The 24,708-nt window shown below is 40.9% G+C and overlaps 1 protein-coding gene across 4 annotated transcripts in view; it reads right to left on the bottom strand.

The window, feature by feature from the left end:
• Positions 1–24,708, bottom strand: part of RALGAPB (Ral GTPase activating protein non-catalytic subunit beta) — a 69,389-nt gene that overhangs the window by 30,632 nt on the left and 14,049 nt on the right. For 2 of the 4 annotated variants that reach the window (XM_063455743.1, XM_063455744.1), the window contains exons 4-10: positions 22,648–22,811; positions 20,489–20,675; positions 16,757–16,888; positions 12,839–13,017; positions 11,748–11,795; positions 9,109–9,257; positions 8,134–8,350 (exon numbers count right to left, since the gene is read on the bottom strand). In XM_063455743.1, coding sequence (XP_063311813.1) covers positions 8,134–8,350; positions 9,109–9,257; positions 11,748–11,795; positions 12,839–13,017; positions 16,757–16,888; positions 20,489–20,675; positions 22,648–22,811 — 1,076 coding nt within the window. The remainder of the gene's footprint in view (positions 1–8,133; positions 8,351–9,108; positions 9,258–11,747; positions 11,796–12,838; positions 13,018–16,756; positions 16,889–20,488; positions 20,676–22,647; positions 22,812–24,708) is intronic. The other 2 variants (XM_063455745.1, XM_063455746.1) reach the window with 1 other exon arrangement.

Raw genomic sequence — 24,708 nt, 5'->3', positions numbered from 1 at the left:
GGGGGACAGGGGCTGAGTAAGAGCACTGGGCTGAGTAAGGTGGAAAGGGGCTGAGTAAGGTGGACAGGGGCTGAGTAAGGTGGACAGGGGCTAAGTAAGATGACAGTGCTGTGGAAAAGGGACAAGAGCTTAGGAGGAGGGGGGGGGGACATGGGTTGAGGAAGGGGCCATGGGCTGAGTAAGGTGGCAGGGCTGAGGAAGAGGGACAGGAGCTTAGGAGGAGGGGGGCATGGGCTGAGGAAGGGGCCATGGGCTGAGGAGGGGGACAGAGGCTGAGGAGGGGGACAGGGGCTGATGAAGGGAGCAGGGGCTGAGGAGGGGGACAGGGCCTGAGTAAGAAGACAGGGACTGAGGAGGGAGACAGGGACTGAGGAGGGAGACAGGGACTGAGGAGGGAGACAGGGACTGAGGAGGGAGACAGGGACTGAGGAGGGAGACAGGGACTGAGGAGGGAGACAGGGACTGAGGAGGGAGACAGGGACTGAGGAGGGGGACAGAGACTGAGGAAAGGGACAGAGACTGAGGAAAGGGACAGGGACTGAGGAGGGGGGCAAGGACTGAGGAGGGAGACAGGGCTTGATGAGGGGGGCAGGGACTGAGGAGGGGGGCAGGGACTGAGGAGGGAGACAGGGACTGAGGAGGGAGACAGGGACTGAGGAGGGAGACGGGGACAGGGACTGAGGAGGGGGACAGGGACTGAGGAGGGGGACAGGGACTGAGGAGGGGGGCAGGAACTGAGGAGGGGGGACAGGGCCTTAAATAGGGGGACAGGGACTGGGGAGGGGGACAGGGACTGAGTAAGGGGATAGGGCTTGAGGAGGGGGGCATGGACTGGGGAAAAGGACTAAGGAGGGAGACAGGGACTGAGGAGGGGGGACAGGGCCTTAAATAGGGGGACAGGGACTGAGGAGGGGGGACAGGGCCTTAAATAGGGGGACAGGGACTGAGGGGGGGCAGGAACTGAGGAGGGGGGACAGGGCCTTAAATAGGGGGACAGGGACAGGGACTGAGGAAAGGGATAAAAAAAAACACACAAAAAAAACCTAAAGTGCCTTCCCCCCTCCCTGAGGCTTACCTTGGGCCAGGAGGGGTGGGACAGGATCTGGAACCTGCAGCCTGCAGTCAGTGGAGTAAGCCGGCCTCTCCTGATGATGTCAGGAGGAGGGGGCGTGGCTTCCTCTGCTCCCCAGCGGTCCTGTGAGAAGAGCAGAGAAAGTCACGCCCCCTCCTACTGACATCATCAGGAGAGGCTGGACGACTCCACTGACTGCAGGGGGAGAGGTGAGTTTAGAAATCCGAGTCCCCAGTCAGAGGCAGGGGATTCGGATTTGTGCTCCCCCTGCTCTCGCAGCCGCTTGTGCCAGCCCTGGGTCCTGCAGGACTAGTAATGGGAACGGCGTTCCTGCTGTGGAAAAAGTGCAGGAACGCCGTTCCCACGCGTTCCTGCAGGACTCGAGCCCTGCCCATGGGGAACTTTGCAAAGTACACAAAAAAAAAAAAAAAGAGCTTGTGTGGCTACTGTGGGAACATGGCGGATGGCGAGTGAGGAATCTGAAGGTACAAGAGAGCACCATGCATGCAGTACACCTGACAATTAGAACCATTCAAATAAATGGTTTGAAGCAAGGAATGCATTGCATGTTGTATACAGTGAACTCTGCTTAGATGGACAAAGTGAGAGAAAGTGAGGAATGGCAACTAAAGGGGTGGAGTTTCTCCTACTTTTTCTTTTTTACTAGAATGAAAATAAAAAACTAAACAAGTAACATTTATTGAAAGACTATCTTTAAACGATTAGGAAATATTTTTTTTTGCTTGTATTCGTCTTACCAGGGCACTAGATAGTAAGTATAGAAAGCCTCACCTACACATCTAGCTTCTTAACTTGGTAAGCAAATGAATATACTTTGTACAAGTTATGTGAACAGTTTTCATAATTTTTATATACAAATGATAACGAATAAATGTAGCTGTATACAAATATTAATAGCAAAATAATAAAATGTCAATACGAAAAAAAAGAAAAATGCAATCTAATCAAGACCCAAAACATATTATTTAACTTTTTTTTTTTTTTTAAATCAAATATATTACTACATTTATTCTTCCTACATTTTAATTGTATTTTAAAAACAAACTTCCAAGAAACCACGGGGTACAATGTGCCTGTAGAATGATATAAACTATCAAACCATTTTCTGTTCCTTGCTTCCATTTCATATAATAACTATTTAGATCAGCTTGTAACAGATGAAGGTACATTCTATTGTTAATGAAATGAATGCCAAACCCGGACTTCTGTGTCCAAGGTGTGATCTTGGACAAAAAGTATAACTCATGACAATGAAGTCATACCTGGATGCTTGATGCCCAAAATGTAATAAGTATGTAATATTGCTTAAAGGGGAATAAAACTAATCCAGAGATTGTGCTATGGGAGGAATCGCATTGATTTGTCTGCTTCCAATTAATCCTTTGCATTTTTCATTCATTACACAGAATGGATCAATTAAAATGCAAATATTATATTAAATTATAATAAGAACATTGTTATCTGGTTCAAGTCTATTTCAAGTAAGACAATGGAGGAGAATGTGGCCTGAAAGCGGTGGATGAAACTTGTTTTCTCAAGCCAGTCAAAAGGAGGTAGGGGTATATATATGAAAAAAATGTCCTGGCACTCAGCCTTTCTCAAGCCATCACAGATAGCGACAGAAACATTGCCTGTGTGATATGTTCCATTAAAAAGTGGTCAGAAAGCTTAGAACTCCAAATGCATGGACATATTCATTTACATACTGTAAAAAAAGTAAAGCCAAGACCATCCTTTGGTCTGGAGCATTGCACTCTTCGCGGTTATGTTGGCAGTATTGTGATTGGAGGTGATGCCGATGAATGGAGAGCAATTCCCTATATTGGATATTAATAAGGGATTAGGGGGGCAGATTTAGGTTCTTTCAGATTCTGCCATGAAACGGTAACGAAGAACAAAGCTACTTCAAGAATCCAAAGTACATGGACACTTTACAGACGAACAGAGACTGGTAATCCACACCCTGTTCGACCCTTGCAAGTCAACGCAAGAACCTGCTGAAATTTTAGGAGATGTGAAATGTTTACGATATGTGCTACATATAGAAACCGAAAAAGAGCAGTAAAAAAAAACAACAAAAAAAAAAAAACGAAAAAAAAACCCCTAAAATAAACTTAATTGTATTACTGGTTCAACCTAAACATACAAATAGATAGACTGTATCTTCGCCAAATCAAGGGTTACTCCAAGCATCATAACCATTAGCATCCACTGTAGTGGATATGATGCCATGAATACCCTGGCACTGTTCACCGGTAAGTGAGCAAAGCATTTTCAATGGTCTTCTGCTTAACAGAGTCCCGCTGGGCACTGGACCACAATGAATGGTGTCTGAGGGACTTCCAGCTTCTGCAGCCATTGAGCATCTATGCATAGAATATGTACAGAAATATCGTTAGCAAGCTTAGAACTCTTGCTAATAATAGAAGTTGCCGGAAGTAGAGTTACATCTCTTGTAGCTAGCTGCAATATCTCAGTAGGATACACTGCACATAGAGGGCCCTTACGCCATGATCACTTTAAAACACTAGAGTGGTCATGGTGCTTAGAGTAACATTTTAACACTCCCAACAGTATCAAGCACACACCCACTCTTAGCTTTTTCTTTCAACACAATCAGATAAATCAAAGATAAGTGGACAGCAATTTTAACCATTTACCCGAACAACACTAGTGAACCATTTGTTAAATTTTATTTGGCAGATAAAATATTTTTTTCAATTGAACATTGAGAACTATAAGGCAGGGTATTGATATTAAACAAAATCTTTATGCATTTTCCCCCATGAGCCACTTCAAATTTAAGTATACCAGAAATAAGCTAAATTTAATGAAATGTCTACTAAATAAAAAAAAAAACACATGCACAAATACCAAACATTACATCCATTTAGAACAAAACATACAAAAAAAAATTAAATAAAAAAATTCAACAAAAGTGAAAGTAAAACATGTTTAGTGCAAAAATCCTGAAATTCATGACATGACACAAATGGGGAAGATTGAAAACAGATTAATTTGACTGTGACAACAATCGTTCCCATTCAGGCTGAAGAAATGAACCGTTTCCTCCCCACACTCAAAAAGCAGTAACAGAAAAGGATTTCTTTAAATAAATATATTCAAAGTATAAGAAAATAAAAACATAAAAGGAAAGCAACAAGACAACAGATGTTAGGAAGAAACCGAAAAAAAATACGAGCGGTTATGAAGAAATGGAAAAAAAATAGTAAAAATGATGGCAATTGAGGAGAAGCTACCGATTCCTACTTACAAGATTTATAAGAAAGAAGAATTTGGATAAAAGATGCTGCAAGAACAGAAATAAAATGGAAAGAAATCAAAGGACAGAAATAGTTACAAGAAAAGTACTTTAAATATGGTGAGAAATTCACATAAAAAAGGAAGGATTGTTTCTAATTTTGGTTTTAAATAAAGAAGAAAAAAAAAAAGAAATAAAGAAAATATATATGAAAAGGGTTGTGTAACAGCAAATAGTGAGTTTAGACGACATTGTGCACCACAGTGGGTAAGGAATTACCGAATGGATGAGAATGATTTTTATTTACAGGGCTTCATTGATGTAATGAAATGCATTGAACCTTTCCCAGCTTTATCCACAAGTTAATCTCACTATGCTGAAAACTGCGCACACACACAAATCTTTTCAAAGTTGGCAATTTTACAATCTTTTTCTTTCGTTTAAGAGAACAGTGAAAGTGATTTAAGTTCCAAAAGTAGGGTCCCCCCTCCTCTTAAATTAATTTGCTGCAGAATGCTTACTATAGTCTGAAATTAACAATATTTCCAAACTGCATTACTGATTTAAATTGTGCTGCGTTACGCTTTCCTAACAAGAGATTTTTTTTTTTTACTTTCTCTTTGAATAAGAAATGCTTAATTATAATGTTACATCTAATATGGCCTTTTCTCCCACAATTTTGTTTCTAAACAGAGCGTGCTGGGCAGGTAGAGACTAAGGAGGATGAATGACCAAAAGAACTTCAGCTTAATGAATCAATTTTGACGTATAGATCATACCAATGCAGTCTTTCTGCTCAAGTGCTTGCCATTTAGGAGTTAAATACTTTGTTTTAGCCACCCCTTGCAGTAAAACACACAGCCACCATGAAAAAAAATAAAAATATAGTTTTCATTTTAATTCAAGATCTTACAGCACAATGTGTTTCCTTTACAATTTCTTATCTCCAGCCCTTTTAGTTAAACTTGAATAATAAACAGGTGGCTCCTGCAGCTATTAATAAAGAGGGAAATAAATTCTAAATTAAATTTTTTTTTTAAACTTTTTCAGGAAGTGTGTAGAGAGTCAGGGAAAGGTTGTGCTACTTACCTGAACCTGTCCCTTGCAAGCGCCACCTTCTTCCGGCGATTCTTCTTCAGCACCAGGAACAGACGTCACTGCTATATGCTCTCTCACATGTGCAAGAATGCAGCATTGAGGTCTATGGAGGATCCCAGGAGATCCTGCATAAACAGAGCCAATTCCCTGCAGCAGCCGTCTGACCCAATAACTGTCATATCCAAATACCGTCTGACCCAATAACTGTCAAATATTCAAACACCGTCTGACCCAATAACTGTCATATCCAAACACCGTCTGACCCAATAACGGTCATATCCAAATACCGTCTGACCCAATAACGGTCATATCCAAATACCGTCTGACCCAATAACGGTCATATCCAAATACCGTCTGACCCAATAACTGTCATATCCAAATACCGTCTGACCCAATAACTGTCATATCCAAATACCGTCTGACCCAATAACTGTCATATCCAAATACCGTCTGACCCAATAACTGTCATATCCAAATACCGTCTGACCCAATAACTGTCAAATATTCAAACATCGTCTGACCCAATAACTGTCATATCCAAACACCGTCTGACCCAATAACTGTCATAACCAAATACCGTCTGACCCAATAACTGTCGTATCCGAATACCGTCTGACCCAATAACTGTCATATCCAAACACCGTCTGACCCAATAACTGTCATATTCAAATACCGTCTGACCCAATAACTGTCATATCCAAACACTGTCTGACCCAATAACTGTCATATCCAAACACTGTCTGACCCAATAACTGTCATATCCAAACACTGTCTGACTCAATAACTGTCATATCCAAACACTGTCTGACTCAATAACTGTCAAATATTCAAACACCGTCTGACCCAATAACTGTCATATCCAAATACCATCTGACCCAATAACTGTCATATCCAAATACCGTCTGACCCAATAACTGTCATATCCAAACACTGTCTGACCCAATAACTGTCATATCCAAACACTGTCTGACCCAATAACCGTCATATCCAAACACTGTCTGACTCAATAACTGTCATATCCAAACACTGCCTGACCCAATAACCTTCATATCCAAACACTGTCTGACCCAATAACTGTCATATCCAAATACCGTCTGACCCAATAACCGTCATATCCAAACACTGTCTGACCCAATAACTGTCATTTTTGTTTTCCTCAGAGGAGGAGTGGTTTTACTGCATGAATACTGTTGCTTTGTGTGCCAGTAAACAGACCTGCTTGACCCTTTCTTGAAGCCTTGGCTCATGCTTGGGGGATGGGATAACTCCACTCTGGGGATTGCTATAATCACACTATACTCCCCAGGGTAAGCTCTTGTAAAAGTTGTTCGTGTTCCTGCTATGCTCTCTGGAGGAAGAGAGGTCTGCCCACTGGAAGCTGGATCCTGGCCTTGGGTCCATGGTGGATGAAGGACAGCGAGACCCCGGCGCAGCTGCATCGCTGGAAGTGAGGTCAGCAAGGCTGACAGTGTCGGAGTGCTTGGAGTCCTCGGCAAGCACTAGGAGCATTGATTGGCAGAGGTACTAGCCCCCCCCGCCATGCCTCCCTAAATATAGCTAAATCTTACTTGTATTCAAGCCTGAAGCTGTATCTCTGCATGCGATTTGTCTCAGACTAGCAAGCAGTATGCTGACATCATCAGAAGTGGTAGCCTGATCCAATCACAATGCTTCCTCATAGGATTGGCTGGGACTGCCAAGTGTATTTCTAGCTGCAAATAAATTGTAACATGGACTGGCGTAAGGATAAATGGAGCCCAGCGGAAGGTGCTAGTGCCAAGCAACTACATTCAAATCCATGTTGATTGGGAGCATTAATGGGCATTTAGTGGTATGTCATGACTTTACTACTTCAGTGCCCGATGGCTTCATTTGCTAAGAGCCATGACATTCTAAAATAGGGGTCTATCACAGGGGGTTCACAGATGATCTGCCAAATGCACAGCATTATGTCAGATGCATCCATTGCGCCCTGCTCAAGATGGTAAAATGTGGCAGTGGACACTCCACTCAACATTGTGCTCAAAGACAGTCTAGTCCATAAAAAAATGTATATTATTTTGTTATTATATCTCCAGATTGAGTCACAAATGTAATAAAATATCAACATAATCTTTGAGTTGTCCTATCAAGATTGTGGTTTTCTGTTGCAGAAAAAGCACTGGTATGATTGTGCTTTATTGTAACCTCAATTTAAGGCATAACCTATAGGGAAGCTAGAGATTTTCTTATCTGTAAGTAGACTTTTCATCCACACATTTCATAGATAATAGGTTCACTTTAATCATTAGGAAATCTCAAATGTACTTTTTACATTGTATTTGAGCCTGTCAGGCAAAGACTAACAACTGAAATTCATTGGGATGGGGGCAAGCATATCTAACTGTGCCATAGCACTGAAATAACAGATTTACAATGGTTAGAGAACTACAACTGCCAAAAAACCTTTGCAATTTAACAAGAATACTTTCACTTATAAAATGCTCGGTGGATGTAGCTGAGAAGGTTTAAACAATGGCCATTTCATTAATGTGGTTAAAAACAGATGAATTAAGTTATGTACATCCTCAGAAGATCCCTCCCAACCTGCCCATTCATTCACAATTTTAATCTTGCAGGTAGGAAATATTGATTTTCAGAGATGATAAAAGGAATCCACTTTGAATGTACAGGTACCTACCAGTCATGCTGCTGTCCCGGTTAACTCCATTTTGCAGTTTACAATGAACCAAAGCAGCATCAAATAGCCAGGAACCAAACAGGTTCAAAATACTATTAACTTTGGGCCTTGTAGGGGCTGGTAGAGGACGGGGCTCAGAGCTGGTTTGGTTTGGGCTGGACAGAGGAGAGGTGGAAGTGGTCTGTTGTTGGACTCTTGTGCTGTGTGTAGTGCTAGCCTGAAAAAGAAGAACAAAGAACAGATATTTCAGTAGGTAATTTGGTATTGGCAATACAGTTAATATTGTAAGATGTACATCCATTTTACTGTTGGAATCAAGAGCTGGAGTTAGGGCTTTGCAGCCAACGTAAGGTTGGTTGAACTCCTCCAAGAAGACATAATTGATTGAAAATGTCAAGACAAGGAATTGTCTAACTCTTTAGATAATATTGTATTTAAGCAGCTTTTTGTGTGTGTCCCACCCTCCCCATTATAAAAACGAGGCACTACCTATCTGTATGTATACTTACCACATACTAATACGCTTTGACAGTTATTGTATTGGCTATATTGTTTGCTAATAAAAAAAAATAAAAACACACTTTTATAAAACATATGGAATACAATAAACACTAAATCCATAAATGAAAAACAAACTACAATCTAAATAATAAGTTGGGTAAATTACAAGAAAAGACATAGGTTTTCAAACCTATGTTTGTGGCCAATAAATTCTATTCATATAAAGCAAATCCTTTTAATATCTACAGACGGGACAAATATGCTTGTGGTTACAAACACGCATTACAAGATACTGCAATACTCCACTATTTTAATCTGCTTTACTGGACTAATAAAAATCAGTGAGGTAAAGGAATTACCCCTTTAAATAAATATTTAGACTAGGCAAATGACTGTGGTATGCCTTTAAAATTAACAAACACATTTTAGATATTTTATTATTTCTTGAGATACACCTCAAGCACAAGAACTTACTGAGCTGGGTTTCACAATGGTCCTGTTCACAGTGACTGCACGATGCCTTCTGTTGTGTGGTGGGGTGGTATTGGCGACTGTATTTTGAGGCATGCTTAGCCGGTTTACTGGCGTAGGAGGGGCACTGTCTGCCCTGGGACGAGAGATACCTGATGAGAGACAGACAAGTCACCGGAGGTAAGCCTCATTCCTGCTGCCCCCAAGGAGTAAAAACTTTTATAATAAAGTTGATTAGTGCAAGATTGAGTCCCACATACAGCAATGGATGTTAAATTTACAAAAGCAGTTTCTTTCTGTTCAAACAAATCTAATCACTTTGGATTCCACTGGGTGAGGCCAATTGGGTTAGAATTGATGTAGCTTAGAGACCATCACGATATGTACTTCAGCAATGTGCTCTCTGCTTTAGCTTTCCCATAACAATGAGTTGTGGGCAACAAAGTTAAAAATAGTAAAATAGGAGAGGTTTTCTGATCTGGATATTTTTGCATAAATTGTGCTGTACTTCATTGCAACTGGCTCAGTCATAGGTTCACAAAGTCCTGTCATACAAATGGACTAGAATGTATTATTCCTCAGAGCCAGACAACTACGGGTACTACCAATGGCCTTGGATAATGTAGGAGAACATAGCCTTGGACCACAAATCAGAACTGGGCTGCAAGCATTGATATCTTTAAAAGACTTTGGTATTTTCACATGAACTGAAGATGGGCCATTAACCATCTTTCGTCGGACACTCTACATTCTCAATCAGGTTCTGTTAAAATGTATCCAGCATGGTTCACCAGCTTTACAGTTGGGAATAACTACGTGCATAGCTCCTACATCTCTGGAACACTGAAGGACAGTCATGATTTGAGACCTTAGGTTCTCTGTTTTTATATAAACTTTCTCATTCTTTCTCTGGGATCCTGATCTTGGGGAAAACAAAGTCTCTACTGAATGCTTTAAGACATTAAAAGTCATTTGGGCTGCATGAAACTGGCATTGAAAGCCTTTTTGTAGCACATTGCACACCTAGTTGGCAGGCCAACAAGAGGTGCGTCAGCAAAGTGCCCATGCACGCCAAGCTAAGTTTCGCCCTCTATGGCTGCACATCTTCCAGTTTCACGAATTATCCAAGCATGAGTTTTGTATCATACAGTCAATTAATTTTAGCATCAAACACATTAACATTGCCAACATAGCAAAACAGAGTGCAAGAGAAAGCGGAGAATGGGTATGAATTTTAAAAGCTTGTTCTACAGTGGGTCCATCCTCTCCTGCACTCTGTTTAGATGGATTCCTGAAACCATAACATACCCTGCACTAAACTAGAATTATTTAAACTTCAAGGTAGGAAGTTATAAATATGGCATTGCCAACTCATCCTTTCATAATTTTGATGATGAAAATAGGAGTACCACTGAGTGGGTACTCCGGTACCGATTCATTTAATTATGATAAAGTGTGCCAAGATCATTGAGACTCATTAGGGGAAAACAAAGCACAATATGTATAGTAATAACTATGAGAGCTACATTGTCAATCATGAATGGTTTCAAACTCATGACAGCAATGAGGCCCCTGAGTGCATATCATGATTGTATAATTCAGTTTAACAGAAATAAATTTGACATGTCAAATCATGAAATGGAATGCTTATAACAAATTGGACCATTCACAGTGAAATCTAATTTCGGAAAAATCTGTGCAGATTACAAAAATTGCCCGTCACCAACACCCCCAAGAGATAACCTACTTTGAGGTGCAAAATGAGTTTGTATAATCTGTATAGAAACATGCTTCACAGCTAGTTATTTTAAACAAATCAGCTCTACACCATGATAGCAGCATTCTGTTTTCAACAGTCATGTAATATGGTGGTAGTTTTATTTTGAAAACCCCTTGTGTGTTCTATATTAACAGCTGGGTGGTAAATTGTTTGAACATGACAAATTCGCACAGATCTGTGTAATACCATTTTTACATAATTCAAGGGGGAATCATATAGTGAGAATAATAAATTTAGAGTGAACTACTACGGTGATTTTAGAGAAACTGATCAGATAATAGACGAAAGCCAGCATTAAATGCTTTGACAGCAACACCGAAATCCGGAAAGTGGCACTATTTTACATTATTTTTTTTTATAAAAAACAGCCAAGGATCTCTAGTCTAAATACTTTATATTTCGCAACCTAAAATATTTGCCTTTTGCCAACTTACTTCCTACAGAGCAAAACTTATTATATTCATAAGAAATAGAAATGACCCTAAACAAGTTTCTCCATAAATTTAAAGGTAAAATGAAGACTTCATTCATGATGTCATTGGTCACCAGTCACCTTGCAAACCACCACTACAGATTAGCTGGTGTACATATTACTGTGCAACGATCAGTGTAAAAAGGTGCACAATGATATCGGTTGCCAAGCTTACAAGCGTCATGATTTAAATAATGTGCAATAATGTGTGTTATTAGCTGTATTTACCAGCACAGCTAACCGATTTAAAGACTGCAAACAGAATGCTGCATATTTTTGGAATAGTAAATTGTGTCCCCAAAGGTTAAACAGAATCAGTGGTTATTAACAGACATTTTCCCTGATTCTTTGTACCCAACTAAGTGCATGTTAGGAAGGAGGCTTGGATACCATAGTAAGGTAATCTTTGGAACCCAATTTTCTTAAAAACCGCAACTCCTGAAGAAGAAAGATATTTTTTTTTACTGCTGTTAAGTCTGAATGCTGGTGTTTATTCCATATGCTGCTGCATTAACACATCCCACATGCAAGATGCTTACTTCGGGGATTGGGAGCACACCCCCTTGAAGAGAAAAAAAACAAAAAAAAACCCTCACCAATCCACTGTATGCTGCTCGTTTGCTTTTTATATAAAATTTCAATAGATGCACCTAATCAGAATACGGAATTATAACCTTGCTATGAGTTTCACTCTAACATGAAAGCGGCTATCACTTTCTGGGTTCTTTGCAAGACCGCAGACTGACTGCTCCACTTGCAGTGCAGTGGTCTAGGGAAAGTTCGTTTTCACTTATATGAACCGGTCTCTCACAGCCTCCACCATCTGCCAAGAGCCAACGTTACCACTGTACTCTTGGGAAGGTGCTAGTGATGGTGAAGGGCTTGACAACAGTAGCTCTACCTTTTTGTCAAGCGTAGGAAAAACAAAAAACACATAAGACAAAGTAGTCCCTACTTTGCCTTATATCTTTTGACTGGGTTGGAACGTCAGAGAAATTCCAGCACAGTCTTTATGAGCATTTCATGAAAAAAATTCTTTCTGAAATGCTCCTTTTTTGCGAGGGGGTGACAGAGCCGTAGTATAAATTTAATAAGTCCGGTTTAAAAAAATAAAATTATATATTTAAACACAATATGTTTTGATTTTCCCTTAAATTGATGTCAAAACCGTACACTTAAAAAAACACAATAAATACACGCACGATTCAGTCAGCATAGAGGACTTTTATCAGCATCACTTGATATTGCAACAAGTGAAATACTGACTTTGAAATCTGAACATAGCAAAAAGAAGTTTGTTTTTAAATATGTACTGTGTTTCATAACATTTTAAAGTTATTTTTGTATGAGGATTGTAACAAGACAATGAACATAGTTAAGGCTGAGAAATGGGGAAAACAAATTTAATAGTAACAAGGAGGAGAGCATAAAAAAAAAAAAAATATGGTTTATATGGTTTTATAAAAATATTTGTACTTTACCTAAGAAAGCATCCACTAAGCAGCTAACCCCACGCATGGCTCGGAAGAAGATATGGGGCAATTGTTTAAGACAGGAATACTGGTTCAGTTCTTGAGTCATCCCGCTGACGTTTAGGAACTGCTCCTGAAATTTGGGTGTTGTGCCTATAATACTTGGGTTGCTTAGATCCACAGGATTACTATGACAGATACAGATTAAAAAAAAAAAAAAAACCCATAAGAACTCTGTGAAGGTACTTAGACAACACATGGGGATTATATATAAAGAACAAATCAGGGCAATCAGCAGGACGATCTTAATTGTTTCCACAGCAATTGCTTCACTTTAATAATGTTTCCTGATAATATTCTTTATACATTACCCTAATAACATAATTACTATATAGTATTAGTCATGTAAGGCACAACTTGCCTTGTGAGCTATAAAAAAGAAAAGCACAAAATAATAAGCACACAAACAATAATAAATATCGGTAACTGGCTGGCGGGGCCAGACTGCAAATGCGACAGGACATGCTACCTATGATTAATTCCTAGCAAACTGCTCTCCTAGACTTCATTCTGGGGCAGGCATCATCAGCCTAGATCCCCGAATTGACTGACTGCCCTTGGCAGCTGTCCATCCGAAATTCTTTGTCGCCACTTGTATGGCCTGGCAGGAGCAGTGGAAGGTAGAGGAGGCGATCTCCCAGTGCGCCACAGGCAAGATATCGACAGACTTGAGATGGTGCCCATTTACCCCCCCGCCCACCACTGGACCAGCGAAGCTAATCCCGATCCCCTCCCCTAGCAGTGCCACAATCATAGACTATTGTGACAATGGTACTACCAAGATGGCAGACCCCACATCTACCCTTGAACAAAGCATATCCCCTACTCTACATCGCCTGGATGCAATATTTCATATAGCAGAAACTGAACTGCAGGAGACCATACCTGCTCCATGAACTGACCGAGTGCTTGTGAGTCCTAAGCATTTTTACTTAAACTAGATCTACGCTCTGTTCAATCACTGCAGGATAAGGCCATCTACAAATTAATGCTACTTTCGATTTTTAGTTATATGTGTGCATAATCTCTATGAGGAGATGCTGATTGGTGCAGCGCAGTGTTTCGCCGTGCATGCACAATAGCCTTCCAATGCTTTCCCATGGGAAAGCATTGGATTGGCTGAGTTAAATCACTTCTGATGATCTCAGTCAAGGAGGTGGATCGAGGGCAGAGTCAGCGCCTGCTTGCACTGGAAAGGTACGTTATCTACTTATCTAAGGGGGCCAAGGGGAGGCGGGGGAGCAAACGTGTTAGTGTTTGTAACATTATAGGGTCAGGAATACATGTTTGTATTCCTGACACTAGTGTTCCTTTAATTTTGGGAGAGGGAAGGGGAGAGTATTATTATTATTTTTTTTAAGTGCATCTTATGTTGACATTACAGGTTCTACTCACATACCTATCTTCAGTGTTCAAATTCACACCATATATCACTGCTAACTTATGTATGTAGCACTGCACTGCACAAAAAATAAAATAATAATAATAAAAAAAAATTATAGATTCCTTCTCAATGCACAAACTCACTAACATTCACTAAACTGAGAACTGCCAGGATTTTGAAGTGCATTTCAAGAATTTAAAATCCAATGTCAATTCTGTTTTCAGTTCGGCTATTTTGACCTTGCATTTGAAAAATTCACTTTTAAGTCCCGACAATTCTCACTTAAGTGAAGAACCCTGTATGTGTCACATGTTCTCTCTCCAGTACAGTATAATGGAAACATCCTTCTCTCCAAGCGAATAGAAATAGGTTGGTATATTTAGGGAGATTGATCAAGCACACCAGTGTGATCCAGTGTTCTTGTCCCAATTTCTCACCAATACTTAATTTCATTATTTCCCCTTTATTAGCAAAAGAGTTAGTCAATGGCTCCTTAGCAATAATCTCACATTCTGGTCTGCTGGTGGGTCCCAAAGACAGATGCTGCCCAATAGCACAAAAAAAAAAAAAAAAAATACACATAATTTTTTTCTTTTTGCATTAACAAATGAAGATACACCCCTCTGAATGTCCATTGTTTGTTACACACTCCAATGAAAGTACTCAGCAAGCTACTATCAGCGGACTTGCAGATTCACTTTGCTTGCAGAGTTGCTTTATCCATATCAAAATATCCATATTCCTTCAAATTTTAATTGTAAAAATAATGCAATACCTTTGATCAGTCACGTGAAACAGCATGAAAATGTTCATTTTTAATATGCATCTGTAAATTGCAAAATATAGTACCAATTTCATTACTCTAACTACATTATACATGCATAACTAAACATTAATGCAAAATTGTGCACTCAGTTAATGCAGAAAAATCAGAAGCATTTCAATAAGTTACGGTGCCACTGTTGTCGCTAGTAAAATTAAGGCTTAATTTTCATTATTTGAAGATGTTTAAGTAGCAGATTTACACTTGACCCCTGGGTTGGGTTTTAAATCAGGCTCTCCATTCTAAATTTCCGTGAGTACATGTGGCTGGGCCAACATCACACATTTCGTTAAAGCAACGGCCGACAGTAAAACGGTTTACTGTAGCAACAAAGGAGAACTCTTTCATTTCTGTAAGAGTTTCAAGGGAAACTATAGTCCCAGGAAAGCAAAGTTGTTTTCCTGGCACTATAGCTCCCAATATTGCCCCCTGCGTCACAGCTCAGCCCCCCACGCGTTACAGAATGGCTTCTGTCACTTACCTGATACCTTTGCCTCCGCTCCTCCCTAGCCGTTGTCAGCTGCAGAGGAGACCTAATGTGCATGTGCAGAGAGGGTCGTGTTTGCATTAGGACATCCCCCATAGGAAAGCATTATACAATAGCAGACAGCAACTAGAGATGGAGTTAACACTCATAAGGTAATTATTGCAGTTTATACAAAACTGCAATAATTACCTTTGCAGGGTTAAGGTACCTGAAACACTGCACCCAGACCCCTTCATTGAGCTGAAGTGGTCTGGGTGCCTACAGAGTGCCTTTAAGGCAGGCTTTCCCAAACTCCAGCCCTCCAGATGTTGCTGAACTACAACTCCTATGATTCTCAGCCTATTTCATTCATAGAATCATGGGAGTTGTAGTTCAGCAACATCTGGAGGGCCGGAGTTTGAGGAAGCCTGCTTTAAGGAATATATTTTGGTATATAATGGAGAGAAAAAACAAGGTCTCATGACAAATGTCATACATACATGTCAAAAGATGCTAAAGGGAACCTATAGTCCCAAAAATACCAATAGTTTTTTCAGGACTATTGGTTCCCTTCTGTCTATCTCCCTTTTATTTTATAAAAAATAAATATATTTAAAGAATGATTACTTACTTTGTTTCCACCTTCAAATAGGTCAGTGGTCTGCTCCAATCTAATGCTTGTCATAGAGAAGCAATGGAGATGAAATAAGCACGTGCGGTCAAATAGGGTGCTCCTCCAATCAAATGTTGCTATCAGCAGCATTTGATTCTAGGACCAAGTTTGACTCTGTTCTGGAGGAGAAAGTGTCTCTAGTGGCTGGATTGCAGGGTTAAAATAAAAGGATCACTGTAGATAAACCATTTCATTGAGATAAAGTGGGCTATACGTTTCTCTGACAAAACACTGCATTTAGTTTAGAAGGGCAATATTCCTGGCTGAAAACAAACGGTCATGTAGCCTAGTTCACTGAACCATTAATGCAATTACTAGGGAAATGCCATGAGTGGACTCCACAAGCTCCTTTTTTGAGCTCCCTGCTAATCAAACTAGTACTTCAAAACCACATAGAAGTTGATTTAGATGCTTAGCATTCCACAGAACGGAGGGGAAACAATTGATGTTGGCTAGTTATAGCAAATTAAATTCTCCCTTTGCTTTAAATTGTAATTGCAGTTCTGCATTGATTTTCAAACCTTAGCATGTGAAGGAATCGGAACCATGTCTGTGTCACACATTCATTATCCATTTCAGCTGGGATGAGGCTGGCATCTTCTTCAGGAATCTTAAAAGGAGGAAATGATGGTCCGTAGGTGAAACGCAGCAACCTGCACAGAAGCCATGAAAATTCAAGTCACACAGGATAGGAAGGAAACATGACTGCCAAGAAAAAATAAATAAAAAAATTTGCTTCACCACATAAAATAAATCAAAGTGGCGATACCCCAAGGTTTGAAAGACAATCATTTGAAATTGTAGACATAGTGAAGAAGTCTTCTTTAGTTTTCTTATTTGACGCCAGGGGTGTTGCTAGTTAGAAATAAAAAAGCCCTGGGGGTCTTCAGTCCAAGGATAAACCGCATGCTCCCTCCTCCCTTATATATGGAAGTACAAAATTCACCCAAAATTGTGTCCTAAGGCTACAACCCTAAACCTTAACTAATCTTTGTTATACATAATTCTATTTAATAGAAACCGCAGAAATCACATCTACTGCATTAACCCTACACCTGCAGCACTAACCACAAACGTGAAGGATTAAACCTGCACCCTACCCAATGCATTAAAACCTTGCTCCCACAGTAATACCCCAATTAACTCCAAAAACAGTGCTAATGTTAAGTAGGAACGCCACAAATTATGTAATTGGAGGTGATCGTACATCAAACCTGGGGGATTCAAGACTCCGTTTGGGGATGCCCTGGCTTGACACAGGGCATGATAATTTATTTGCTTGCAGTCAAGGTTTAGCTTTCCAACATTCTGACAGAGTTTGTTGGACCAGATCCCTCTTCTTAAGTAGTCTGTAATCTTAACTGATATTTACCATTCACCCATTCTGACTATGCACCACATCAGATGCACTACGACCTCAGCTTGACAGATACTTTGCATAGGATAATATCCAGAATGTTCTTCTAAACCTGAAACCACTATTTTTCTAATGTCCTCCTTTCAGTGGCGTACTAAGGCCCCCTCTTCATCATGCTAGAAGACACAGGGGCTGCGAAATGTTTTGTATGCAGTGTCTGTTTGTGTAGTGCATGTACTGTGTTTGTTTATTGTGTGGGATAAGTACTGGGGGTAGGGGGTGCAGTTTTTTTTTTAATTAGTTGGGCTTATTTCCCCTCTCCCTGCCTCTTGCCTGTGAAGGGAAGGGGGAGAATAAGCCCAACTAATTAAAAATCTGCTTTTTCCAGTACTTATCCCACACAACAGACACTACATGCAATATACAAACACACTGCATCGGCTATATAAAACACACATACTGTGTACCTATCTATCTGCATATGTATCTGTGTGTGTTTGCATCTGTATGTCTGTATTTGTTTGTGAGAGTGTTTGTATCTGTATGTACGACTGTGTGTCTGTATTTGCATGTGTGTACCCGTGTGTCTGTGTGTCTATGTATCTGCACGTGTGTACCTATGTGTCTGTGTATATGCATGTGTGAGAGTGTGTGTCAGTGTGCATCTGTAGGTCTATATTTCTGCAAGTGAATGTGTGTGGGTATATATATATATATATATATATATATATACACACACACACACACACACACCTCAACATCTTGCTAACACTACATACAAATACACACCTGTATTCAAACCTCAACACTACAAACACAGATAAGTATTAGACCACCACCATTATATATAAATACACCACTGTATTTATTAAAAAAACAAAAACAAAAAAAAAGATGCACGCCTGCATTTTGTATGTAGTGCCAACACTACATACAAACACGCAACTTACATTTACTTACGTACTCCATAAAAAAAACATGCTTACATTCAAACAGTGCAAAATACATTAAAAACTGTTTGCGTTTGTTTTTTTACATTAAAATAATAAAAAAAAAAAATCTTTATTTTGTCGTGCATGAGATAAACAAGGAAGCATGCAATGCCACAACAGCGATTGCCAGACAGTCAGTCAACATAGAAAAACAATTATTTGGCATAAAATAACATTGCACATTTTATATTATAGCGGAGAATAGTCAGCTCTGAGACAAGTTTTTGTGGGACTGAGTCAGATTAATCATACTGACATTTGACGTAAGGATTTTATATAAACAAGCTTGAATGGGACATTTCCTACTTAACGAGTTGTGAAAAGACAAGGTTTTAAATGTCTACAGATTATCTGCTACATCCAACTGGGAGTGAGAGTATAAATATGGTCAGCAGGGTAGTATGTTGGGAGTGTGCAGTAACTAAAACAGAAATGCAAACAGAAGAAAGAAAAAAGGATGCACAATAGTCACACTGTAATTTTACTCTCATGTAGGTGTATAGCTGTGTTGCTTTCTGCTAGTACGGCCATGTGAGAGGTAGCCAGTTATAGGTCACGAGTCCCATAGAGTCCTGTAGTGTCTCCTTGGTCAGCCTATGCCTTCAGGAGTCGTAGGCCAGACCTGCAACAAGCCAACCAGGTTTTCAAGCCAGGGTGGAAGTCGGCGGACCTGTGGGTGCAGGAGGCACGCAGGTATTCCATTTAGACCAGAAAGGGATTGCACCAGAGTGCTCTGGCTGGGTAAACAAAGTGTGTTCCTGTTAGATATTGTAGAGAGGCAGTTGAGCCTTGAGGCCTTTACCTGGCAGGTCAGGGCACTGTGCCTGTGTGAGGGGCGGCACTGCTGCTTAAAGTTACGCAGGCGCCTCTTCTGTCTCCTCTGTAGGGTGCGAAATTGACATGTGCGTTGTAGCCCCCATCTCCCACGATTTTCAACCCCGAAAGAAGTGTTGCTACCGTTTACGGGGGTCCATTAATCCTGTACGGCATGCGGTGCTTAGGAATGGATGTGTTAGATTTCACGGTTCGTGCGGTCTGCAAGGTGGGGGATGCCGCGGCTTCTGCACGGAGTCTTATCTGCTCTTAAAAAGCTGCACAGATGTGATCGAAAGCAGTCATTAGGCCCCTCAGAGTCGTGCTCCGTCTCATTGTGAGGTGCCGACCTCGAGTCCTAGCGGGTGTACTGTGTGTACAGGTCAGTCCCAGGGGTAGAGATGCAGCATTGGGCGCCGGGTTATCCCTCACCGGCAGGGGGGGGGGGGGGGTAGAATTCGAGGTATCTCACCAGGGCGTTCTTGGTAGTTTGTGGGTAGAGGGATCGGCCGCCTCCCTCACTCCCGTGGTAGGCCACAACTAGGCCTCAGGCTTGCTCCAGTAAGATGCTGACCAGTTGACGAGGTGCCAACAGCCAGATTGGTAGCCCGGGGTTGCAGTGTCACAGCAGGGTCTTCTGGTGTCAGGTTGGCGTAGCAAGAATCAGCTTAAGAGATTATAAGAAATCTTCAGGAGCTCATGCCAGTCAAGCCCCGCCACCCCTTTTCTTTACATTTTTTGGGGAGTACCAAATTAGAATCCGCCCCGGGTGCCAAATGCTCTACGTATGCCCCTGCCTTCTTTATTATCATACATACACACAAACCACAAACAGCAGATCACACACTACAACTTTACTCTGTCTTCTTTCAATCTCAATTGTTTTGCAATATTGCTTTGGTTTCTGTTCTCAAATTTATTGTTTTACATTTTAAAATGAACCTATATAACTTTCTTGTTCGGGAGAGAAAAAGATATAAAAATCTACAGAATAAAACGATATTCCATTCACTTATATATACACACACTTTAAGCTTATTTATAAAAACTAATCTCCTGCCTTCTCCCTTGTAAACCAGCATGTTCCTTACCTAGAAGTAAGAGCACATATGGCTTTATTCCACTGCTCTACCACAGCAGGATGGTGTCTCCAGTTGGCCACCATTTCTTTGGCTGTCTTCCAGTAGGGTGGAGTGGGAAAGCAGCGTGTGCAGGCCAAAAACCAGACCTCAAAGAGCACACCAATCAGCTTATCAGCCAGGTTCTCTGCAATGCCACCTTAGGGAAACAAAATCCAAAGTGTTACCAACAAGTAAAAAAAAAACCCCCAAAAAACGGAACATATGCTTTGACTGGAATAGCTTTTCATATTGTAAACTCTTCAGCGTAACGGCTCCCCTTCTTCTGTAATGTAACCTGTCAAATACATTGTAGGAATATATAAAAAAAAAAAAAAAAATCTACCCATAGCTTACCAAACTAATAAATCTGAAAAAGCCATTAATTAAACAGGAAAGCTTCTAAACCTGACATATACGTTGCCATTAAGGGCACATCTAAATGTACCGGCTTTACAAAGATGAAGAAGCAGAGAAAAAGAAAGCCGGAATCTCAAACATCTCTGGGCTTGATAACTGTTCGATGTTGTTTCAATGAGTAAGTTCCCCATAGATACTTTATACCACTCTTGTAAAGTAAATCTTTTGTCCGTTCTCATAATCTCCGTTTTTGTTACAGAGAAACCTCTATAGCTTGTCCTTCGGTTAGTTCACACTCGGATCTCAAACACATTTTTGCTCAGTTGAGTCCCAACAAAGATAACCTATACCATTTGCAAATTAGACTGATCTCAGCTATCAAGGTAGTCCAGATCTGAAATGCTGGCAAGTTCCTTCTGCATGAGTAATACAGCAACCCTGGACAATCATTTCAGACTTCTTTGGGCCTAGTCTGCAAGGTGTAGTTGATAACCCTCTAGGCACAGTGATCCCCCTTTCTTCCTTTTTTTTTTTTTTAAAAAAAAACATATAGGGTTGCTATAACCCTTTTCTCCATAATCTATTTTTAGCTCTATTATTTGCCATTATTAACCCACCACACCACCTTATTTGATATAAAAAAAAATAAAAAAATAAAAAAAGAGCACACAACCTCTTTACCCCCCAAAAAACAAACAAACAAACAAAAAACGGTTAAATGATCAAGCATTTGATTGGACAGTTTTCCCTGGTTCATAGTGCATGCACACACTCTGAGCTGGGGAGGAATTAAAATACTACACACACACACACACACACACAGCAGAGGCCAAACAAAGCCTGTGTATCTTGGCAGAATTTTTTTTTAAAAAAGTTTTATTTTTTAGTTTTAAAGAAATGCATTTGCTTAAAATATAAAGTTAACTATAAAAATAAGTAGTACAATTAAATATAAAATCTATCTTTAAAATTGTAGACATGGTCTACCCTGCGGTCTCTTCACAAACCAAAGCAAAACCCACAAGGGGCAAAATGGAACAAGTTAACATTGTTGTCAGCTTTGCTGCAGAGGAAATCAACAAAGGGTGGAATTCTATTTCACAAAAGGAAATGCGAGAACAATAAGTCATGTCCTGAAACTGGAGGATCATGGGAATTAAAAATAGCACTTTAAAAACATGCTACAAAATAAATGCTTTTTAAGAATGCAATGTAGTCTGCGGATTAAGTGTGGACATGTCTATTCTAAGTGTAAACAGGAACTCATGGTTTAACTCCTTTGGGAACAGGGCTAGCCAAATCCATTTTTATCATGACAGCAGTGACATGCCTTAGTCCTGAAGGAGTTAGAGTACCAAATGGTAGAGGGAAAAGAACAAGATGTGATTCTAAATTATACAATGAAATGCCTTTGCAGTAAGGCAATGCATTTTCAGCATTAGGGATATTCAAGTAGTTAGGAGAACATATATAAAACCCAGCAGAATCACAAATACAGAAATACTCTTTCCAATGTCATTGCCACATAAAACTTCACCACCACAAGCATTAAGAGAGGAGCACTCAAAACCAGTGCAGGAGCTTCCAGGCCGCACAGAAGGATGTGACTCACCCCCACAGTAAATTGGTTTGGCTTCACACGGTGGGAGGGAGCCAGGGCAATCCTGGCACCACAAGCACTACAGTGGGCTGTAGTGGTTATGGTCTTCCTTTAAAATTTCCCAATGATTTACCCTTTAGTAAACAACCCTGATAGTTTGAACTTAGCAAACCTGTCACCGTGGGAGCAGCCAGAAGGGTGTCATTTATTTGCAAAAGAAACAGGAGCAGAACCTCCCAGGTCTCACGGGTCATGCTTGCTGAATCCCTGGCCAGCTTCTGGACAGATCGTAGAACTTGCAGGCAAAGTCTACTTTGACTCCCTGCTGAGTCCTGCCTATAAGAGAAGTAAAAGAGGAGTTTAAACATAAATCTATTTGCTTTAAATTTTTTTTTTTTTTTTTTTTTAAACTTCACATTAACTGTACGCTCTGCATAATATTTGCAAACAAAAATAGTATCAGCAATGTTAAACAAGAAAGGAACAACCAAGTATTCAAACAATAAAACACCACTATTCTAATTCTGAGTGGATGTGCGCATGTTACCAACTTCCTGGGAAAAAAAAACAAAAAACCGCTTCTCTTCATGTATAAATGGTTCTGATAAGGACAACCATTTAGACTTTAACCCCTTAAAACCAAACTTCTGGAATAAAAGGGAATCATGACATGTCACACATGTCATGTGTCCTTAAGGGGTTAAGAAAGGGAATTTTACCTGCATTAGTGGACAAGGTTAAATGATCTTTACAGTAAGAACAATAAAGATGTGGAATTATCTGCCTAAAGAGGTTGTCTTATTAAATTATAAACATAGTTTAAACAAGTTGCAACAGGTTCGTGCATAGTGGTAACAACCGTTTGCACTGCCACAACAGCTGGTGCAGACAAATACGTAAACATCTTAAAACATTGGTATGGCATCAAAAACAGTGCACATTTGATTTTTGAGAGTCAAGACATACGGATTACAAGCACGATTTTTTAGTTTGCGCATGCGTAGTTACTTAGATCATTCTTTAATTTTATATAACGAAGTTTCCTCAAGCTATAGAGCAACCTGTCAGTTATAAGTGACTATTCATTAGGTACACAGTGTGATTTTCCGACTGACTATGGCATATAATTAGAGGGTTACAAGCTTATTAGAGTACGTTTAGAGTAAGTTTCCACCAGGCATAGTGCGCCATCGGCATCTTAATGCAGAAAGTCAACACCAAAGTGGCATTCACATTGAACATTAGCTTAAGCATTAACATTATCCTGAACATTAGCCTTAACTTTAGCTCTATCAGAGAGGGTGTGTGCGTGTCGATGTCTGCAGCCACCGCGGCACCAGGTGGGGTTAACTCAGAGATATGTAAGCTGTGTGTGCCTTAATAGTGATATACAGGCTGGGGTCACTGCCAGCTCCGACTATTTGCGTTCCCTGTGCGTGGGAATAGTCCCTGTGTGATAGCTATCATGGCTACAGAGTCCCAAAGTCCCACTGCTGAGTGCAGTTATTGAGGTCCGTTCCCATCATTTCTCCTTGCTGTTGGGTGAGTATGGGTACGGTACCAGAGGTGCCCCCATGCCATGGAGCGATCTGCCGCGGTGTTGAGTGGGGGCATGGGAGTGGTGTCACTGGGTGCCCTCCAGGTGCAGGTCCGTGGTGCAGGCTTCAGGGTAGTTGATGGGTCCTGGGAGTGCCACTGCTTTGTGGGAGTGCAGGAGTATGCAGGCTTCTTTGATGCTTGGGTGTCTTGGGGTCTTTGCCAAGGCTGGTTAGCGTGGAGGTCGAGAGCTTTTCGTGGGATCTCCCACCTTGCCGGTTCGGGCTGGGTGAGTCTTGCACGCCACTCTGGTCTCTGGAACTGCTGCACTGCTGTCGGCCATTTTAGTGTGGCCTCGCGGGATCTGTCTGCCTTTGTCGTGTGACTGCATAAGAGAACAGTGCAGACTTGCCTGGTGGGGACCGGGATAACCCCCACCGGTCCCAAGGGGGGGGGGTAACGGGGCTCTTGGAGGCTTCAGCACCAGCCTAGGACCCGCTAGATTGGGAAAGCGGCCCTCCCTCCCGCTCCACAGCTCGACTAGGCCGCACCGTCCCCTCCGGTACCTTCTACCTCGGAACTCGGCCCCCAGCCGCTGCCACTCGAGCCTGCCCCGTTGTAGCTCCGGTATGTGTTCACCGGGTGCATTTCAGAGGCGAGATGTGGCCAGAGTCCGGGCTAAGGTTGTGTTCAGGCG

This window comes from Pelobates fuscus, chromosome 5, assembly GCF_036172605.1.
Source record: "Pelobates fuscus isolate aPelFus1 chromosome 5, aPelFus1.pri, whole genome shotgun sequence".
Taxonomy (NCBI): domain Eukaryota; kingdom Metazoa; phylum Chordata; class Amphibia; order Anura; family Pelobatidae; genus Pelobates; species Pelobates fuscus.
The sequence above is the reverse complement of the archived record's forward strand: the minus strand, read 5'-3'. Positions and strand labels throughout refer to the sequence as shown.